Raw genomic sequence first — 20056 nt, forward strand, 5'->3', positions numbered from 1 at the left:
TTTATTGCTGACCCCAAAACATGAGGGTCATAGGTTTTAGCCTTAAAATATGAAGCTCAATCATGCTTGCACATTTGAACATGAAGAATCTGTGGGCTGTCCAAGTCACAAATAGTATGCTATAAAGTTAAATAATTTGGGGGAGGGGGAAGTACAGTTAAACTCCTTGCAATCAGCTCAAGGGTGTTCTCTCTTGTTCTTGCCTAAATCAGCTTAAACATCTTGCTGCAGTAACATAGGATATCATTGTCCATAATCTATGTAACAGTATTTGTCTTCAGTTCTCAATCTTTAAATGGGAATAATGAAATGTTATGCTTCAGTGTTTAATCTGATTACTAGGGATGTTTGAAAGGAATTCTCCATAGTTATGCCCCAGCAGCTTTCTGATCTGGTGTTGAGACCTCTACATCTCTCTGTGCAAGTATTAGCTATAAAAGTAATACAACAGGAAGGCAACTTTTGAATGAAACTTAAGGCTTCTCTTGGGTTTAATGTTTTTCACCCTTAGGTTGACTGGTTGGGTGTTGCTGAAATTATTTAACAGCTTCTTTTGGAACATTCAGATCCATAAAGGACAACTGGAGATGGTCAAAGCAGCCACCAAGGTAATAAAATTACATAAACCCTTACAACTTGGAGAAACATCTGATATTAGTTATGCTGGTGTAAATCAGGAATTATTCTATTGTAGTCAGTGTAGTTATGCCAGGTCTGGGCAAAATATGGCCTGCAGGCCACATCTCGCCCGCCAAGCTACTGAATCTGGCCTGCACATGCAGCAGGGAGACCCAGGCAGGTTCCTCTGCTTGCCCCACAGACTGCTCAGAAAAGCGGCTGTGAGGCTGTTTCTCTTTAAAAACTGTGAGCCCGGAGGGGATGGAGAAAGGCTTCAGGTAATACTCCTGCCATGGCCATGTAGCCTGTGGAGGTGCAGGGCAGGCAGGCTGGCTGGCGGAGAAACATTTTAATCTCTGCAAGCATGTAGCTTTGTAGGCAGGCAGGCTGGTTGGGCTGCTCACTGGTAAATCATCTGGCCAGAGCCTTTGGGACCCCAGCCCCTCTCTCTTCATCCCACTGTCCACATCGCTCTCCTGCACCCAACATACCAAACCCTCGGTATCTGGCACCTGAATCCCCTCCCCCAGATCACAATTCCCTTCTACTCTAGGTTACACCCCAAACTCCTGCACCCTAGTCCCTGCCCTAGGTCACAAACCCCTCCTGCTCTAGGTCACATTCCAAATCCCTACACGCTGGTACCTTGCCCTGGGTCACAACTGCCTCTTTCACCCAAACTCCCTCTCCCTCCTGAACCCCAATGCCTTACCCAAAGCTCCCTTCTGCACCCAATCTCCATCCCAGACCCCGCACCTCCTCCATTAATACCATAGGAGAGTTCAGCCCTCGACCAATTTCCAAAACCTTGGTGTGGTGCCTCCTCCCCCCCATCAAAAATTATTGCCCACCCTGGAGTTAGGCCATTCTAAATGAGGTCAGAATCAGGTCCTGATTCAGATCTTCTTCTCTCCATTTCTGGGAACATATGATTCAGTAAACCTGATCTCTATTAGATAATTCTAAATACTGCAAATATGATGCTCTGTGTTCCCAAGACCCTAAAAGACCAGGCCAAGTTCTGTTTTTTTCTTGAATTTCTAGGTAATTTTGAGTGTAATGTCTTATATAACATGTTGTAGAATGGCTTTCTTTTTTACCCCATGCTGATACAACCACACAATAATAAATTAACAAACTTTTAAAAAATGCATACACATATATTTAGACTTCAGGCAATAATCTGGTCTTCATATTTGTCTGCAAAGAGCCTCACTTACTGCTTGCCTATTTATTATAAGCACACTTTCAGAGTCTACCATTTGGTTTATGCCTCCCATTTGGTTTATGCCTCCCAAAATCCTGAATTTTCTTCTACTTTCAGCAGAAAGGTACTATAATAAATAATTGCACTGAATTGAGAGAAAGACAGCATTGGTTTCTAAGGAACATAACTCAGAGTATTTGGTGATATTGTGCAGTACTGGGTAGATAGCTAGTATTCAGTGAGAATAAAATGGCAGTTTTGTTTCTTATATAATCAGTTACCCTGTTAGCATTTTGGGTGCAATACCTCAGAACATTGCCTTTTAAAAGAAGTCAACAACCTCGTTCCAGTGACAGTGAAAATATTGGCAGATCTCAAATAATTTTCTGATACAGATTGAACCTTTCTAGTTCAGCACCCTCAGGACCTGACCAATTGTGAACCAGAGAATTTTCTTGGCCACGGGAGGTCAATACTGCCTAGCAGCATTACCAACACTTACACTGCTTACTGGGCTGTTAGAGGACATTTAGGGGTAAATTAGATCTAAATAACAACACAGAACACAGTTAGGATTAGTGGCTGTAAACAAACTTTATGGGACTGCTGGACATTTGGCCACACCCATAAGTGGACATCCATCTAACTGAAATCATTCTGGGATGATGGATGTTGCTGGAGCAGAGAATGCTGGACTAGAGAGGTTCAACCTATACCTGCATTGATGCTGTAAATTTGAAGTCCCTGCTAGTAGCATTCTGCTGCTGCCTGGAGTGCCTAAAATTGAAACACTGCTGGTGTATGGCAACCAGATTACCTCATGTGTTCTCACTTAGTAAACAAATAAGTGGCAAAGTGTAAACTCTGACATTGCTTCAGTTTTCTTAATCTAAAGTGTTAGTGGATAAAAAAATGTTTAAAAAACAAAATTCACCCACAGTATCCCATTAATTTTGTTTTATCATTTTTCTCTTTCTGCGAAATAGATGAATTTGCCTCTTATCTTCTTGCCTGTTCACAAATCTCACATTGATTATCTGCTACTTACATTCATTCTTTTCTGCCATAACATCAAAGCACCGTACATTGCTGCAGGGAATAACCTCAATATCCCCATCTTCAGGTAAGCATACTTTGTGGACCTACACTTCAGTTTACTCTTAGAAATAAAGCCAAAGTGGTGTATGTTGTCATACCTCCACCCCAGCTGAGGATGTGCCCCAAACTGCATAGATTTGTTGTCAGGTAATTTAGTCATTGTGGTCATACCTTTGGAATTTACTTTGGTCCTATCTAGCTTTACTTTGGTCTTATTTGGTCTTATTCAAGTGCGAGTCTTGCAAAATCCTTTAGAGAGATTCTGTGTAAAGCAAATGGGAAAAGGAGGAATATTGTGCTGAGACAAAGGTTCCCACTAAACTGTGCAGCAGCATAACTCCACAGCTGATTAAACAGCCCCACTTTCCCGGGGGCTCAAGGCTCTGTGTACAGAGCTACCTCTCTGGATGGGGCTGATTAAGCAGCTACAGGGCCGTGCTGCCATGCAGCTTACAGGGAACCTTGGTTGAGACTTAAAGTTAACGTACCCCTTTCCTCACAACGATTCAGTAAGAAATCTTGATAAATGGGAGTATAGCACAGGTTTAAGAGCCTTTGCTCTCAGTCTTTACTCTCAGGAGACTCATTGGGATTTGGCGGAAATTAAGTGGATGCAATTAGCTGTAGAGTAAAGCAAGACCACATAGAACTTTGAACACTGAGGTCAGTTTAAGTTAAATACTGTAGCATTCATCTTTGTAAATTGTGTTGAGTGTCGAACCGTGTGATTGATACAGATTCTAATCCTATTGGATTCTAACAGCTGGTGACTCTCATCTGGCTCTGCATTAGGATCTTGGAATTGGCAGTCTAATGGCTCCATATTTTATTTCCTTACAGATAAGATCGTTGTGTGTGGGTTTTTTTATTATTAGAAAAGGTTGCACCTTAAGTTAGATTTTTCACTTGGTATCGTGAGCAAAAACTAGCTATGTTGGTTAGTAATATATTGAATATAACTGTTAGTTTTCTTATTTAAAAGTAGTGCTTTGCAGGCAGTGATTAGCTAACCCTTGCTAGTACACAATTTATGCACACATTGGCACTGGTGTATTTATGACAGTATGGATAACGGTATCAAAGGATTAAAATATTGGAATTGATATGTTGCATAAGGGGTTAAAATAAATAATATAGCACACTTTGTATCTAGACAGTGTTGTTCCAGGGATTTGATTGGAAGAGGCTAGGATCTAGGGATGTAATAGTGTAGTCAACTAAACGATTAACCAACAAGTGAGTGCTTATCAGTTAATGCCACTGGCTACATGCAACACTTCCCCCCACACCCTGGCAAGTAAACATTTTAGCGGGCTGGCTAGGAGGCTGGCTTCATCCTGGCTTATGCTGGGAACCAGCATCAACCCTCAAATGGACTCTTGGGCTATGTCTACACTGGCAGCTTCTTGCACAAGAACATCTTCCGCTAGTGTTCTTGTGCAAGAAGTCTTGCGCAAGAAAACGTCCACAGCGCCACGTGCGAGCTGTGCTTTTGCGCAAGAGCGTCCATGGCAGAGTGGACGCTCTCTTGCGCAAGAAAGCTCTGATGGCCATTTTAGCCATAGGGCTTTCTTGCGCAAGAAATCCCTGCCAAGCGTCAACACTGCCCTCTTGCGCAAGAGCTCCTGTGCAAGAGGGCTTATACCTGTTAAAAAAGAGCATAGCTCTTGTGCAAGGAGCCCCCTCTTACCACGCCGTACTGTAAATTTACTTGTGCAAGGGCGGGAGCGCAGTGTGAACGCTCTGCAGATTCTTGCACAAGAACAGCCGTACTTGCGCAAGAAGCCGCGAGTGTAGACATAGCCCTGGTGTTTGTAGTGTAGAGCCCCAGTGAGGGTTGATGATGGGTTCTGGCATGAGCCAGGACTGAGCCAGGCTGCCCGTGCACCAGCTCTTTGTGCTGGGACCCTGCATCAAACCCTCTTGTGTGTCTGCAGTACAAGTGCTTGTCGTGAAGAGTCGCAGTGGGATAGTTGCCTGACTAGGGATGTTATAGTACAGTATAGTCGGTTAACCGATAAACAAAAGCTTCTAGATTAATGCTATAGACTACACTCATTTCCCCCCACCTCTTGACAGTAAATTTTGTAGCAGGCTGGCCAGCAGCCAAGCTCAGTCCTGGCTTGCACTGGGTCCTGGACCTACCCCTTGCTGATGCTCTGCATTTAAAGTATATTAGGAGCCAGGCGTGCAGGCAGCTGAGCACAGTTTGGACTCGTACCAGGTCTTGGAGCTCAGACGCCTGCCCCTTGTACAGGGGCTGCCCAGGGACCATAGAAGAGTCGACTAACCGGTAAGAATTCATGAGGTTAATTGACTATTCAATTAACTGATATTTAACATCTCTATGCCTGACCTAGCAAGAGCTGGGATTCACCGGTAGCAGTGCTACCCCCTTCTTGATTAATCGTGTAGTGGACAACATCCACTACACGATTAACAATTTACATGCTTCTTAATATTTATGCTAGGATCTTGATTAAGATATGGCAGTGCTGAAAGCTTGTGATTCACTCACAAGATCATCATCTTTAATCAGTTCTAAGAACGGGAATTTAGGCCCCATTTGGCTAAATCAAATCTGAGATGAACGCAGGAGTAGTTTCAGTTCCAGGGATTTCTTCCATGAATTCAAAAGATTTGAAATTGAAGGGTTGAGTTTTAGTCCATCTCTAGTTATAAGTAGTGAAAAATCTGAAAGGTTGAGAACACTTATATAAGCTTTTGAAATTTGGCAGTCATGTGGGTACTAGAATTCTCAGGTATCTATATGGCCTCATCACTACAGAATTTGAGAGCCTTAAAATTTGTAACATTTTATCCTCCCAACACCCCTGCGAAGTAGGGAAGTAGTGTTAATCCCATTGTATAGGTCTGGTCGAGTAGGGTATTGAATCTGAGTCCTAAAGTAGTGCTCTAATCACTAGAAAGTTCTTTCTCTTTGGTTTGAAGGAGAACGGCTGAGAGATGCACATCGTTCCATCTCCTCTAATATTTTCCTGAAGCTATTGGGTGATTTATACATTGTACTCTTTTTTTCATATTTGAATAAAATCATTTGTTGGTTTGTAGCACGTTGATTCGCAAGCTGGGAGGCTTTTTCATTCGGAGGAGATTGGATGAGAACCCGAATGGACGTAAAGATGTTCTTTATAGAGCTTTGCTCTATGTGGTATGTCTTATCTTAATTTGAAAATGCAAAATATAATCATTTTAAGAGAAGGGTATGAAAGCATCATGTATGTTAGAAAAACATACATTTGTTCTCTTTAACATCAGTAATTTGAGCAGCATTGCTTGTTGAGAAAGTTAAATGGTTTATCATCTTGACTTTAGTACATGTGTGTTACATTAGAGGCAAAATCTAAATTCTGTGCTGAAGGTGGTCCTGAATCATAAAGTACACAAGAGTTGAGGGTGTTCAGTACCTGTCAAGGTCAAAGTTTTACCCTATGTGATCCCTGTTAGAGAGTATTAGATTACCCTCAGTGTAAATTACTAATAAAATTAGGCCTGCCAGGACTAATTCTGATTTTGCTTACTCTAAGGTAAATCTAGAGCAGCAGCTTCAAATTGTATTTGTTCATGTTCTTAATTCTTTGAAAAAATGACCTAATATTTTCTAATACATCAGAAAAGTAACAGTGTTACAGACAATGAACACACATATCACAAGCTACATGGAAAGAAGCCCAAACTGAAACAACCAATCTATGGGACTCTGGTGTCAAAACATTTTCTAGCTATCATAAAAAATTGCTACAAAAGTATGTATCTGCTGGTATTCTCCTTGATTACTTCTCAGAAGTTGCACACGTTTTGGCATATTTGGTGTTTGAAGTACCACACGTAAATTTATTGTAGGCCTCGGTGAGGTTTAATTTAAGTATTTGGGGACTGTAAGATAAAATGAATCCCCAAAGAAACCTAAAATGTTGTTGTAAGCAAGCATTCCGTTATGTGAAAAACCTGGAGATTTTGCTGTTTGTTTAAATTCCGATATGGCATGAAATCAAGACATTTAAAAAATTGTAGTAAAAAAAGACCACTCTAGAATAGAATAGCCAATAGCCCAAAGTACAAGAAACAATTACATGTTTCAAATGCTTTCTTAATATGCTATAGTGTAGGGGTGGGCAATAATTTTTGACGGGGGACCACTCAAAGATTTTAGAAAGTGATAGGGTTGCCAGGTGTCCGGTATTTTCACCTCCTGTCCGGTAAAAAAAAATTCAGAAAACACTGGACAGCTAAAATGTCTGGTATTTTCTGATTTTTTTTTTTCCCGGCCAAGAGGTGAAAATCCTGGGCTGTTCAGCTCAATTCGGAGGCAGCCTGGCAACCTTAGTGCTTGCCGGGTTCCACGGGGGAGCTGTCCGGCCCGGCGCAGTGAGGCAAGATTGTGAGCAGCTGCTGGTAGCCTGTTAGGGCTTTTGTCTCTGGATCTGGCCAAAAATCCTCCCTTCTTTACTCCTGCAGCAGTTCCCTGTGTGGGGACTCTTATCTCAGGGCTCCCTACAGTTGTAGTTTTTGTGGTGGCTTTTGAATTGGCTTTTTTTTTCAGATGGGAGAAGCTCTAGAGCTGTGTTTCAGAACTTTGTAAACTCGCCCTGGTAGCTAGAGCTCTGTGGTTTGCTGGAGGCTGAAGCCTAGGCCCAGCAAAAAGCTAGCCAGCTGTGCACCACCTGAGAGTACAGTATGCAGGGCACTCAACACACTGCCTAATAAATCTACCATGCTGGTCATTGCATGGTGCTCACTGAAATGGCTGAAAGTGCCCAGGACAGTATGTGTTGCTTTCAGGCATTGCATGATATGCTTCAGTGCAAGGAGTGGCTGTTTGAAACCAAAATATGTTTTAAAAGCATTTTGGTGCATCATTTCCAGCACACTTTCATGTCACCCTGCCATACATGTACAAGTGTGTGGGAGCTCCTGAGAGTAACCCTACTGACTTTGTTGCTTGGCACTATTCAAAATTCAAAAATAAAGATATTCTTGCAATGTAGAACATGGGCCATATGGCGAAATCAAGAGAAGAGAATAATTTAAAGGTCTTTAAAATACTTAATCATTGTTAGGTTGCTTCTTTTTAGTTTTGTGGCTGAAGTGACATTTTAAAGTTAGTGGTATTACTTTGGATATACATTGGTGTAACTGGGGTCAGAATTTGATTGTGTGAAACACTAATTACCTGTTAGTGTGAAACACTAATTATTGTGTTGGTCTCCTGGATCAACAGTTCTCAAACTTTAGCAAACTGAGGATGTCATTTTGAATTACAGTTTTTTGTGTGGACCCCTCAAGTCTCCTCTGCCTAGTCTCAAATCTCACCCCCCCCCGCATTCCTCTCTCTCCCCCAATATCCTGTCCCTCTTCCCAGCCTTACACTACCCCTGCTCTGCCTTCTGCTGCCTGTCCCTGAGTGCACTTCCATCTATGCTCTTCTCCATCCCTCCCTGCACCTGCTGTTCCCCAGCGCAAAGCACTGGGAGTGAGGGGGAGGAGAAAGAAGAGGGAGGGAAAGGATTTGATCAGCAGAGTTTGAGAACCCCCTGGAATACTCTTGCAGACCTTCCAGGGGTCTGCAGGCCCAAATTTGAGAAATGTTGTCATAGATAATTCCACTTTATTCTGTTGTTGTGGAACAGTGCATTTCTATCCACCTATGTCTGTATCATTAGACGTTTTGTTTTTCTGTTACTCTCCCTTTAGCATGTAGAGGAGTTGCTTAGACAACAGCAATTTTTGGAGATCTTCCTGGAAGGCACGCGCTCTCGGAGTGGAAAAACATCCTGTGCCAGAGCAGGTCTTTTATCTGTGGTGGTAGATGCTCTCTTCACAAATGCTACCCCTGACATATTAATTATACCTGTGGGAATCTCCTATGATCGCATCATTGAAGGTCACTATAACAATGAACAGCTGGTAAGAAGCAACTGAAAATTTATAATCTTACCCAAGGGATTTTCTGTTTATGTTGAGTAAAAATGTATCTCTTTTTTGTGCTAGCATTAAAAATGCAAAATAATCTGAATCGTAAAAGCTCTGTAGGTCAAGGACTGTTTTGATATTTGAGTCTTGTATATCACTAGATACAAATTAATCATTTAACAAATACAAATAAGGATAAAAGCCATCTGATTCCTTAGGCTTTTGTGATGGCTCTATTCTTTGACTTTTAAAGCTACAGTGCATGTCAAAAGAATTGGACTTATTGTAACTGTGGTTATGCTTCCTTTAAATACTAATGAGCTTTTAAATGCAAATGAACATTAGTTTTGCTTTTCAATGTTTTGCAGGGGAAACCTAAGAAGAATGAAAGTCTTTGGAGTGTAGCCAGAGGAGTCTTCAGAATGCTACGGAAGAATTATGGATGTGTCAGAGTAGACTTTGCACAACCATTTTCCTTAAAAGTAAGATTTATATCTATAGAAACACTTAAATTCTTATGAGTTTTAGCTGATTTAAAATGCAGGAAATGACAAGCAAAGTTGTTAATAGAGAAGTATTGCTTTCAGTCTCTCAACTGTTTAAAAAAGGTAGGAAGTTGTTTTAAAAAAAATCACTATTTGATACCCTTGAAGAAGATTGATAATGTGTTGATCCATAATATGAAGTCAGTACAAATTTGAGTGCTGTAACATAGTGTCAGACCAGTCATTGGATTTAAAGCCATTTTCTTTATTCTAGTAGTGATCAATAATAGAAGAAAGTAAAATTTCCCCATGATGCATCTAACTGGTTATGGCTATATTAATTTCTTTAAAATATTTTTACCCTGCCTCTCTATTTAAAATATTCAAGGCGCTTACAAAATTTTTAAAACACAGTAATTGGAAATGTATTTCTTGTACAATAGTTGACTGAGAAATAGTTTTTTATCTTTAGGTCTTATACAGCAAGCAATATGTGTTGTGGCAGACCACAGGCAGTGGGCTTCAGGAGGTTGGTGGAGGGTAGGTACACTGGTAGTTTGGGTGAGTGGATTTGTGTTCCCTGCATAAACTGCCAGAGACTGCTGCTCAGGCAGGTACCTGAGGTTCATTAAGAGCCGGCCTGCAGCATCAGGCTAATTAGACACCTGCAGCTAGTTAAGACCATTATAAAAGGTTTCCCCTTAGATAGGGAGGGGATGTAGAGGACTAACAGACCAGAGAGGAGGAAGTACAGTGTGAAGGAGGACTGAATGTTACAACTGGGAGAAGTTCTCACCAAGGTGCGAGGGAAAAGTACTATGGGAGTGGTTGTGGAAGTGGACCAGTGAAAGGCTACTATTAGGTGGGGTAAGGGCGAGATCCCCACTAGTGGCCGATATCGAGGGCCCTGTGTCAGAACCTGGAGTAAATGGACAGGACCGGGCTCCCCCTAACGTTCCCCATGCCCAGTGGGCTGCCACTGGGGAAAGGAAGAGTCTAGAACCTCCCCGAAGCTAGTGACTTGCCTGTGGTGAATTGGATCATTAAGTGAGGACTCTCACCCTCGGGAGAGACAAGGTACAGTGGGAGGGTCACTGTGAGCCTCTGAGACGTACTAAAAATCCGCCAGGAAGTGCAGGACCCAGGAGGTATGACTGTAGATCTGCCACAGTATAAAAATGAACAAAATTTCAGTTTGAGAAACAACCCTAATTTTAGTATCCCAAACGTAATTAATGCTACTCAGTCTGGATTTGTGGAGCCTAGACACTGTTAAATTAATTAGATATCTTTTTTCTGAGTTTCTTAATGGAAATAATGTTGATCCAGTGTGTTTATATATTGCTATAAGACATTTGTAAGTATGCAGTCAGTGCAAGCTATAGTTTGTCACTGTCAGAATTTCTGTCATGTTGTTCATCTGCGGAGATGCCCCATTTGCTGGGGTTCAGGAGAAGAGCAGTGTAAGACTATCCATAGAAAAATCTCACATTCACTTTAAATGGTTCCGGATCTATCCCTCAGGGAGTTTCTATCAAAGTGGAGCAAGGAAACCTCGTGTAAGTGTGTGTGTTTAATTGCAGTATTTCTCTCAAGCTAAATTCTGTTTATCAGGAAGCTTCCCCTCTACCCCATGCTAACTCTAGACAGAGTTGGCACCACCTACACACCAGTGAAGAAACTCTAGTGATCTTCCCACTATCTCACCTTTATTTTTTTGGTTGGTGGTTTTTTTCCTAGGTGTTTTAAAATCACTTTTGAATTAACTTATTCTTTCATGCTTGCTTTCTCTCTCTTTGTGGATTCACACAATAAGGACAGCAAAATTAGCTGTTGGATTCTACAGTTAGTAGGAAAATGTACAAATAAATATTATATTTACAGGAATACCTAGACAGCCAAAGTCAAAAACCTATGCCTGCCATTCTGTCCTTAGAGCAAGCTCTGCTACCAGCTATACTTCCTTCACGGTAGGATGTTTTTCTGGAACCTTTTTGGTAGTATTTTTGGATTAATATATGTTTCCAGTAATGCCTGGTAGTTATTCTTAAGAACGTAACTATCTCCCATGTATCTCCCACATAATCCAAACATTATTTCTAATGAGTCTAAGATTCATTCACTCACTGATTTCTGATTCAGTGTTATACGATTGCCCGTGAACTCCCATCTGCTAATTACTATGTGCTCAAACTGTGAAACTGTGTTATGGAGATATTTCTGAATTTTAGATGGTTTTGTATGTGAGTTGAGTAATGTGCATGACTTGTCTAAGCCTGTGTGGTGCTACTTGATTCCTGTAAAGAGAAGTTGTGAGTAAGTCGTTTATCTTTCAAGCCTTGTCATGCCATGCCTATCCTTGCTTTGATATGCAAAATAGCTGGACTGAAAACTATCTTCTAAAAAGGTTTGCATAATATGCTTTTTGTTGACTGTATTCATTGAAGCAAAGGGGTTGTGGGGGCATATCTCGTGTAATGGAGAAGTCGTGAACAGTCAAAGAACAAAGTAAATGCTTTGTGTTGCTTTTCCTGGTAGATCTAGGAACATGTAATACAACATGGAGACAGAGTCTGGAATATGTGTAGCAAAGCTGTTTATCGAAAACTTTATGGGACTTGTAATGCTTAGCAAATTTTTTTGTATCTTTGTTAGATTGATTTTTGTGTGTGTGCGCATTATAGTTCACTGTAATGTAAATGATCACGTTGAACAAGACTTGGATGTTTTCACAAAGAATTTTCATGCTATCTTCAGGCCTAATGATATGGTGGATGAAGTTTCAGAGGCTGCATTGGGTGATTCTAGGGATTTATCCACCGAGCCCTTTAGAAGACAGTTGATCGCCAACTTGGCTGAGCATATATTGTTCAGTAAGTATAGAATCAATCATACGTACTGACTGTACATCTTGGTCTTATAAGCATTAACTAATTTACTATTTGATATAATTTTTACTTGGCTGATGGTGATTTCTTTTCAGATAAGAATTTAATTTACTAAAACACTTATAATCTCATTCATTTTTTAATTGTCTGTTTACAGCCGTCATTCTCAAATTTCATTGCACCATGACCTCCTTCAGACAATAGGAGGAGGTACTGAGTCTGGCTGAGCCCTACTGTCCTGGGAGGTGGGGAGAGACAAAGCCAGAGCGCACTGCCCTGAGCTGGGGCTGGGGGAGCAAGAGCTGAAGATGCAGGCAAGAGGCTTGTAACTTGAGCCTTGCTACCCAGGGCTGAAACCTTCAGGCTTTGTCTTTGACTCCAAGTAGTGGGGCTCAGGCTTATCCTTCGGAAAGTCTGTCAGCCCTCACAACCCCATTCAAATGGGGTTGCAGCTCACTTTGGGTTCCTGACCCACAGCTTGAGAACCACTGCTTTACGACATGCTTATTTTTTGCTATGCTGTAAATGAGCATCCCAGCATACAAGCCTATCAATGCATATGAAAGAATTGATTACTTCCATAAGTCAGGGTGTTCTTTCAACCCAAACCTCTCGGTAACTTTTACTCTCTGCGAGGTGGTGTCAGGAAATAATTCAGGGGAGACACGGTCGTCCGACCGATAGATGGATGGTACAAACAGAACAACACCAGAGTGCTTTCACTTAAAGCTAAACTTTACTTCGTCTCAAACACTTACACACGTCCGCAACAGGTTAGTAAAACACCCCCACCCTCGATAATTACCGAAGTTGAGTGTGGCTCTCGAGTGACACCGATCAGACTTCCGATAGCCAGTCTTCCATCTGCAAGTGAGAGCAAAGATGCGTCCAGAAGTGAAGAGTCCTCGAGGCATCCCTCCAACTGTTCCCAAAATTGTCCCCCCAACTCAAACTTTCCTTCCCTATTTATCCATTAGTATTACAATAACATGTCACTCTCAAACTTGTTAGGCAAGCACTTTTTAAAGGTTAGGCAAGAGGGTTTCTTCTGATCATCGCTTTCACCAGATGCGTTTTTTCTTTTTCAGAGACTCCATACTCGGGGACCCTGACAGATATATGTCTTAGGGCATTTAGACTAACTTCCTGTTTTTCTTACTGTATAGCTCAGCGACTTCATTAGAGATTTGGGCCTCAGGAAGGACGCGGGGTCAAGCTGCCTTCTCTGTGGCACCCAAACTCCCCTTCTTTGCCCTCCCTGACTTGGTCATGCTGTCTAAGCCTATTTTGGGCCTGTTAGCTTGGTCGCTAAAGTTCAAGCAGCAAGTAATAGCGGTTCAGGCACATTACTGCATTTGCCGAAATCTCTCCGTACAAGGGATAGTCAGTTGCTTTTTGTCAAATTCTTGGTCAAGATATACAGGCAGTCCCCGGGTTACGTACAAGATAGGGACTGTAGGTTTGTTCTTAAGTTGAATCTGTATGTAAGTTGGAACTGGCGTCCAGATTCAGCTGCTGCTGAAACTGACCGCCAGTTCTGACTTACATACAGAATCAACTTAAGAACCCCAAGCGTCCCCAAGTCAGCTGCTGCTGAAACTGATCAGCAGCTGATTCCAGGAAGCCCGGGGCAGAGCAACTCTGCCTCGGGCTTCCTGTAGTCAGCGCTGGTCAGTTTCAGCAGCGGCTAAATCAGGACGCCTGGGGCAGAGCAGCTGGGGTGCTTCTGGGTTGCTCCAGTAGCGCCACTCCTCGGCACTACTGGACCAACCCAGCAGCACCCCATCTGCTCTGCCCCAGGCGTCCTGATTCAGCCGCTGCTGAAACTGACCAGCAGCGGCTGAATCAGGACCAGAGCAGCTGGGGTGCTGCTGGGTTGGACCAGTAGCGCCCAGAGCGGCGTTGCGGGACCAACTGGCAGCACCCCAGCTGCTCTGCCACAGGCGTCTGGAGAAAAGCCTAGTCTGCTGGGAGGGGGGGGGGGGCGTACTAGCTGCACCCCCCCCCCCCACCCCAGCAGACCAGGAAGACACGGGCGGCGGACCGAGACGCACCGCGGTCCCGCCGCCTGGGTCCTCCGCGGCTTTGCTCCCAGTCTCCCTGGTCTGCTGGAGACCAGCAGACCAGGGAGACTGGGAGCAAAGCCTCTGAGGACGCCGGCAGCGGGACAGCCGCGGGGAGTCTGGGGTGCCCTGCTGCCCGAGCCCCCCCGCGGCTTTGCTCTGCGTCTTCCTGGTCTGCAGACCAGGGAGACGCAGAGAAAGTCCCAGAGTACAGGGGCGGCAGGACCGCGAGGTCCCGCAGTCCGTGTACTCTGGGGCAGCCCCGTTCGTAACTGCGGATCCGACATAAGTTGGATCCGCGTAAGTCGGGGACTGCCTGTAGTCAAATTCCAGAACCAGAGAAAGTACTATAATAATAAAGGTAGTATGTAAACACAAACAATAACGGTAATAAGTAAATAAAACGAGTTTGTCGGCTGTTCAAGAGTGTCTGGTGGACTTGGCCCCTGGTTCATCTGTTGACTTCCCTTGCTGTAAATGTTTGACTAAACTGTTCAGCGTTTGTATCCCTTTTGGCGATGAGTAGAAAATTGTCCATGGATGTAGAGATGTTGAATGTACCATGATTTTAAAAAATTACTGGGTTTGGTGTATCTTCCTTTCCAGCCATTGTCTGGTTGTGTAAGGTATATGAAATGCAGTTCAGGCACCAAATCTGAAATGTGAATTAAGATATAGCTATAGATAATGGTACTTAATTGCGTATGTTTGACAGAGTTTGTCCCAAACATATTCTATCAGGCTTATTGATTAAAATGACTTTGGTTAGTTGATGTTTCATACATCTAAAATACTACAAAAAATATTAAATAAGTAACCAACATAGTACTTTTGCTAGCTAGGTTCATGTGATAATCCCTTGTTACACATGAAGAAACTGAGGTACTGAGAATTGGGGAGACTTGCCAAAGATCATGCAGCAAGTCAATGACAGGGTATGTTGGAACTCTAGAATTCCTGGCTTCTTGTCCTTTGAGTCTCTTAGAGTACATTGCCGCTTGTCAAAAATGTTAGGGCCAAGTGTAATTATTAAATTAATGCTATTGTCATTTTATGCCATATGAATGATTTGTAGAGTTTTTCAGAAGCACAACAATATCCTGGCATAGCTTTGTTTTGTTTGCTTCTAGCTGCTAACAAGTCATGTGCTGTGATGTCAACACACATAGTTGCCTGTTTGCTGCTCTACCGACACAGGGAGGTAAGGCTGTATTGCTGCTGAAATAGTCATGTGCTGTTTTCATGAAGAATTACAAAATTCCAGCCATGAGAAAAGTGTGTGCTTTAATATTGCATTAAAGAAATATTTGGAAGAGATTTCCGCTAGCTGATTATAATAGGTATCCTAGTTAATGGTGAAACGTGCGCTACTCTGATTTCAATTATCATTAGGCTTGAGGCAGAATTTAATTTTTTATGTAATTTTGGCAGATATGTTTTTAAAATTACTTAGATTTTTAATTTTTAAAATTTTTATAATGATGCAATACTGTAGTGTGTTACAGTGAGAGGTAAGCCAGTAATTAATGACTGATGTTGAGATTCAAAAAGTTAAAATGTTATAAAATTAAAACTCAGATTGAATATTTGGCATGTAATGTTGACAAAGTAAATACCCTTAAATAAGTTCGCAAGTAGCATTTTTCTTCCTTTGCTTACCTGAACATTTTTATTATCAATTGACGCTTTTTTTTTTCAGTGACTTGTATGTATATGATTAAATCTGTTTCCTGACTTTTCCTGGTGTATATATAAAAACCTTCCAGTTCTAGTTATCAATGAAGAAAAAGTAAACTTTTCCTAAAAACAGAATAATAATAAAAAAAAGCCACAAACCTTTCATCCCATGTTAATTTCAACACTTACTAGAGATTTTTTAAAAGCAATAATTTTGTTCCTTGTTCTGTGGTTTTTTTTTTTAATCTCAGTTGTTTCAAATAAATTGCAGGTGGACAACTGCTGAACTACTATGTTTATTTTCAAATAAAATTTTCTTTCCTATTTTGTAATGGAATGATACTAATGTGTAACTGACATTTTAATGTGTCACTCCTAAAGAAAGATACAGTTATTCATTGTTATCCCCTCCCTCTTTCACATTCTGTCTAAAATCTCCCCCTCCTCACTAAGGAGTTGGGATGTTAGCTCTCTGGTAATCGAATAGTCGATAACCGTGTGAATTCTTATCAGTTATTTGACTATTCTATAGTCCCTGGAGGTGGGGCTGGCAGCCAATGCACTCCTGGCTCCTTTCCTGGGGAACCCTCTGACACTCAGTGCTGTTGTCGCTGTATGTGAGGCAGCAGAGCAGGATGGCGGCAGCCCCTATCCGGTGGGGGGGGGGGGGGGGGGGGGGTCCAAGTTCTCTACAGACAGACGCTGCTGTGGAGAGGGGTTGGCCACAGACAGAGGCTGATCCAGCAGCATCCCCACTCCCTGAGTGCGGCTGCCGGGGAAGTGGCGGGGACTGCTTTGCCCCCCCGCCTCCACGCATTTAAATAGTATTTTACATCCCTGCTCCTCATTCATCCAGAGCTCTAGGATGCATGTTTTGCTCCTAAGGGAATTCTGAACCTCTGTGCATGCACAGAATCGATGCCTCCTGCAGAGTTCTTTGCTTTCTTGCATGAAAGTGACTTTGTGACAGGGAAGCAAAGGAAAGCCACAACAGTGGTCACGCAGCCCTCCTCAGCAGTATGTTTTGGTACCTAGGGCAGCTAGCAAAGATGTAAATCACTGACGGGCTGTGGGTGATTTGGCTGGTGACTCCTCCTGTGCACTGGGTTCAGCTACTGGTACTGGCTGCATTGGGGAGGACAAGACTTCCCCTTTACCCTGCACAGCAGCTGAGGCTGGGTCAGGCTCCACCCCCCCTCAGATTTCTCCTCCAGATGCAGAAGGCACTGCCAATTCCCCTACTCCCTGCACCCATTGCTCCTCAACTACAGCGGGAGGCATCTCTGTAGCTGAGGAGCAAAGTACAGGGGGTTGCTTTCCCCATGCACCCAATCCCCATGCATCTAGATTCCATCAGACCCATATCGTCTGCACTTAGAATCTCACCTTCCTTCATTTAGAACCTCCCCAATGACCTCCACTTCCCCTGTACCTGGAGCATCCCCATGAGCCATCTGCAACCAGACCCCACTCCATGAAGCCTCACTACTTCAGTATCTGGATTTCCCATTTAGCTTTCCCACACCCAAATCCTTGCCAAGCTCCACTCACCTTCATCTGCACTCTCCTGAAGAATCCCATTACTGTTGCCCCTAGTAAGCCCCTGTGAATCCAGATCTCCCTCCCCCCTTGCTTCCTCCTCCTGGATCTCCAGCTGAGCTACCCACACTCTGTCCCACACAGAACCCTCTCAACCCGTACGTGGATCTTTCCACACTTGGATCTTGCCTTGCTGAGATTGCCTACCCACACCTAGTGCACTGCGTATGGAGGGGCAGGGCCTTAGCATGTTTCCACTGGTCCTTGCACTGTCTGAGTTGGGTGCAGCCTTACTTCCAAATCTGTGTCCTGGGGGAGGGAAGTGGGTGGGTGGGAAGCTGCAGAGTGATCTCCCGCTTCTGTGAGGCAGGGGCCTGTGCTCCCCGATGAAATACTGGAGCCTCCACATTTATTTGACAAGTACAATTCTGCACATTTTAAAATACTGTGTGCAGAATTTTTAATTTTTTTGGTGCAGAATGCCTTTAGGAGTGATGTTAGGAAATTAAATAATAAAACATAGACATTAGAAGAAATGGCTAAAATATAAATCCCCCCCCCCCCCCAAACTAGGGTACTGTAACTTTCCAGTTAAATCCGTTCATGTGAAATGGCCATACTGATTCTGACCAAAGGTCTATCTAGCCCGGTGTCCTGTCTTCAAACAGTGGCCAATGCCAGATGCCCCAGAGGGAGTGAACAGAATAGGTAATCATTACATGATCCCGCTCCTGTTATCCATTTCCAGCCTCTGACAAACAGAGGCTAGGGACACCATTCCTACCCATCCCGTCTAATAGCCATTGATGGACCAAACCTCCATGAATTTATCTAGTTCTTTCTTGAACCCTGTTAAATTCCTGGTCTTCACAACATCCTCTGGCAAGGAGTTTCACAGGTTGACTGGGCGCTGCATGAAGAAAAACGTCCTTTAGTTTGTTTTCAATCTGCTCCCTATTAATTTCATTTGGTGACCCCCAGTTCTTGTGCTTTGCAACATGATCTGAAGCTCAGCAAATATGGGCTTTTGGTAAACTGAGAAGGGAATTAATTTCAAGTTAAGAAATGCTCTTCCTCAAGCCTCCTACCAATTAAACAAAAGGTCTGCTGGTAAAAATATCTCTAGTGATATGACACGATGGCAGATGAGGGAATGAGATGTCTAAAGTACACAGGTTCCAAACCTGCTAGGGCTTTATAGGTTGTGAGATGTACCGTTAAGCACACAAAGCCGTCCTATCCTGCACTAGCTATAGTTTTTGGGTTGTTTTAAGATGTAACCCCCGTAGAGTATTTTGCAGCAGTCCAATTGGAGGTGACAAAGTCATGGATTACTTTGGTAAAGTCTGCTTTGCAAGAAGAAAATTGTTCATGTGATAATTTGTGCTTTGGATTTTTCAAAATTAATTGTATATTTGACTTGTTTACTTGTGTTTTGAGATTACAGGTTAAGTTTAATTGTTCTCTTAACATTTTGTTTTGCATGAGGTTTACATTATTTCATTTTGCGACTCTTGTCTTCAGGGAGTTGATCTTTCCAAGCTGGTGGAAGACTTCTTCTCCATGAAGGAAGAGGTCTTGGCCCGTGACTTTGACTTAGGATTTTCGGGAAATTCTGAAGATGTTGTCATGCATGCCATCCACCTGTTGGGAAACTGTGTAAATATTACAAACACTAACCAAAATAATGAGTTCTTCATCACTCCCAGCACAACTATTCCTGCTGTTTTTGAGCTCAACTTCTACAGCAATGGTGTACTGCATGTCTTCATCAAAGAGGCCATTATTGGTATGTACTAGATTTTAGCAAGAGAAGATGTGTTTGTATAGAGGCTTTTGTTTAAATTCAGGTGGCGAACCTCAGCCCTCAGGGCTGGATGCGGCCCCCAAGGTTCAGGGTTCCCTCCCACTAGTGGGGAACCTGCAGTGGTGCTCCAGGGCTCCCCGCCCCACCCTACAGCGGGGCTGAAGCACACAAACTACTAGCCTGGGCCCCCCAGGTTCTGGTGTGCGAGGAGAATGTGAGGAGTGTCGTTCTTCTCAGTCAGGGGCCAAATCAGTGAGGGTTTTTTGGTTTTGTTATTGATTTGTTTTGCTTCTCGTATGCAGCCCCTGACTGATTTTTCTGTGGGTCAGCAGCAGCCCCTGACCCCAAAAAAAGTTCTCCACCCCTGGTTTAACCTGGTTTAAACTCTCCCACATTCCTCCCTCCCCTCCGGGGCGGGGGGGAGTAAAACCATTTGCAAAGAAATAATCAACTTTCAAACAATTAAGCTATCTGGGAAAATAATTCCACCTGTCCTGTATCCCATGTTCACTATTACACAAGCCGAATAAATCATTCTCCTTGGCAGTCTCTAAGCATTGACCACTGCTAGAAACAGAGTACCTAATTTTATGTACCCATGCTCTGATCCAACATGGCAGATATGCCTGTCTTGAATATTAAAATAAGATTTTATTTTAGTTTTGCATTAACTGAACTAGGGATGTCAACATGGTGACGACTGCATGATTAACCAATATGCTTGGGTTTATCTGTTAATC

The 20056-nt window shown here is 42.9% G+C and overlaps 1 protein-coding gene across 7 annotated transcripts in view; it reads left to right on the plus strand.

Annotated features, from left to right (window-relative positions):
• The window catches only part of GPAM (glycerol-3-phosphate acyltransferase, mitochondrial), a 66204-nt gene that overhangs the window by 30017 nt on the left and 16131 nt on the right, over positions 1-20056 (plus strand). For all 7 annotated transcript variants that reach the window (XM_075935470.1, XM_075935471.1, XM_075935473.1 and 4 more), the window contains 9 exons: positions 512-608; positions 2812-2948; positions 5996-6095; positions 8639-8851; positions 9226-9339; positions 11227-11312; positions 12100-12215; positions 15424-15494; positions 19034-19298. In XM_075935470.1, coding sequence (XP_075791585.1) covers positions 512-608; positions 2812-2948; positions 5996-6095; positions 8639-8851; positions 9226-9339; positions 11227-11312; positions 12100-12215; positions 15424-15494; positions 19034-19298 — 1199 coding nt within the window. The remainder of the gene's footprint in view (positions 1-511; positions 609-2811; positions 2949-5995; positions 6096-8638; positions 8852-9225; positions 9340-11226; positions 11313-12099; positions 12216-15423; positions 15495-19033; positions 19299-20056) is intronic.

This window comes from Pelodiscus sinensis, chromosome 8 (assembly GCF_049634645.1).
Source record: "Pelodiscus sinensis isolate JC-2024 chromosome 8, ASM4963464v1, whole genome shotgun sequence".
In the NCBI taxonomy this organism is placed as follows: domain Eukaryota; kingdom Metazoa; phylum Chordata; order Testudines; family Trionychidae; genus Pelodiscus; species Pelodiscus sinensis.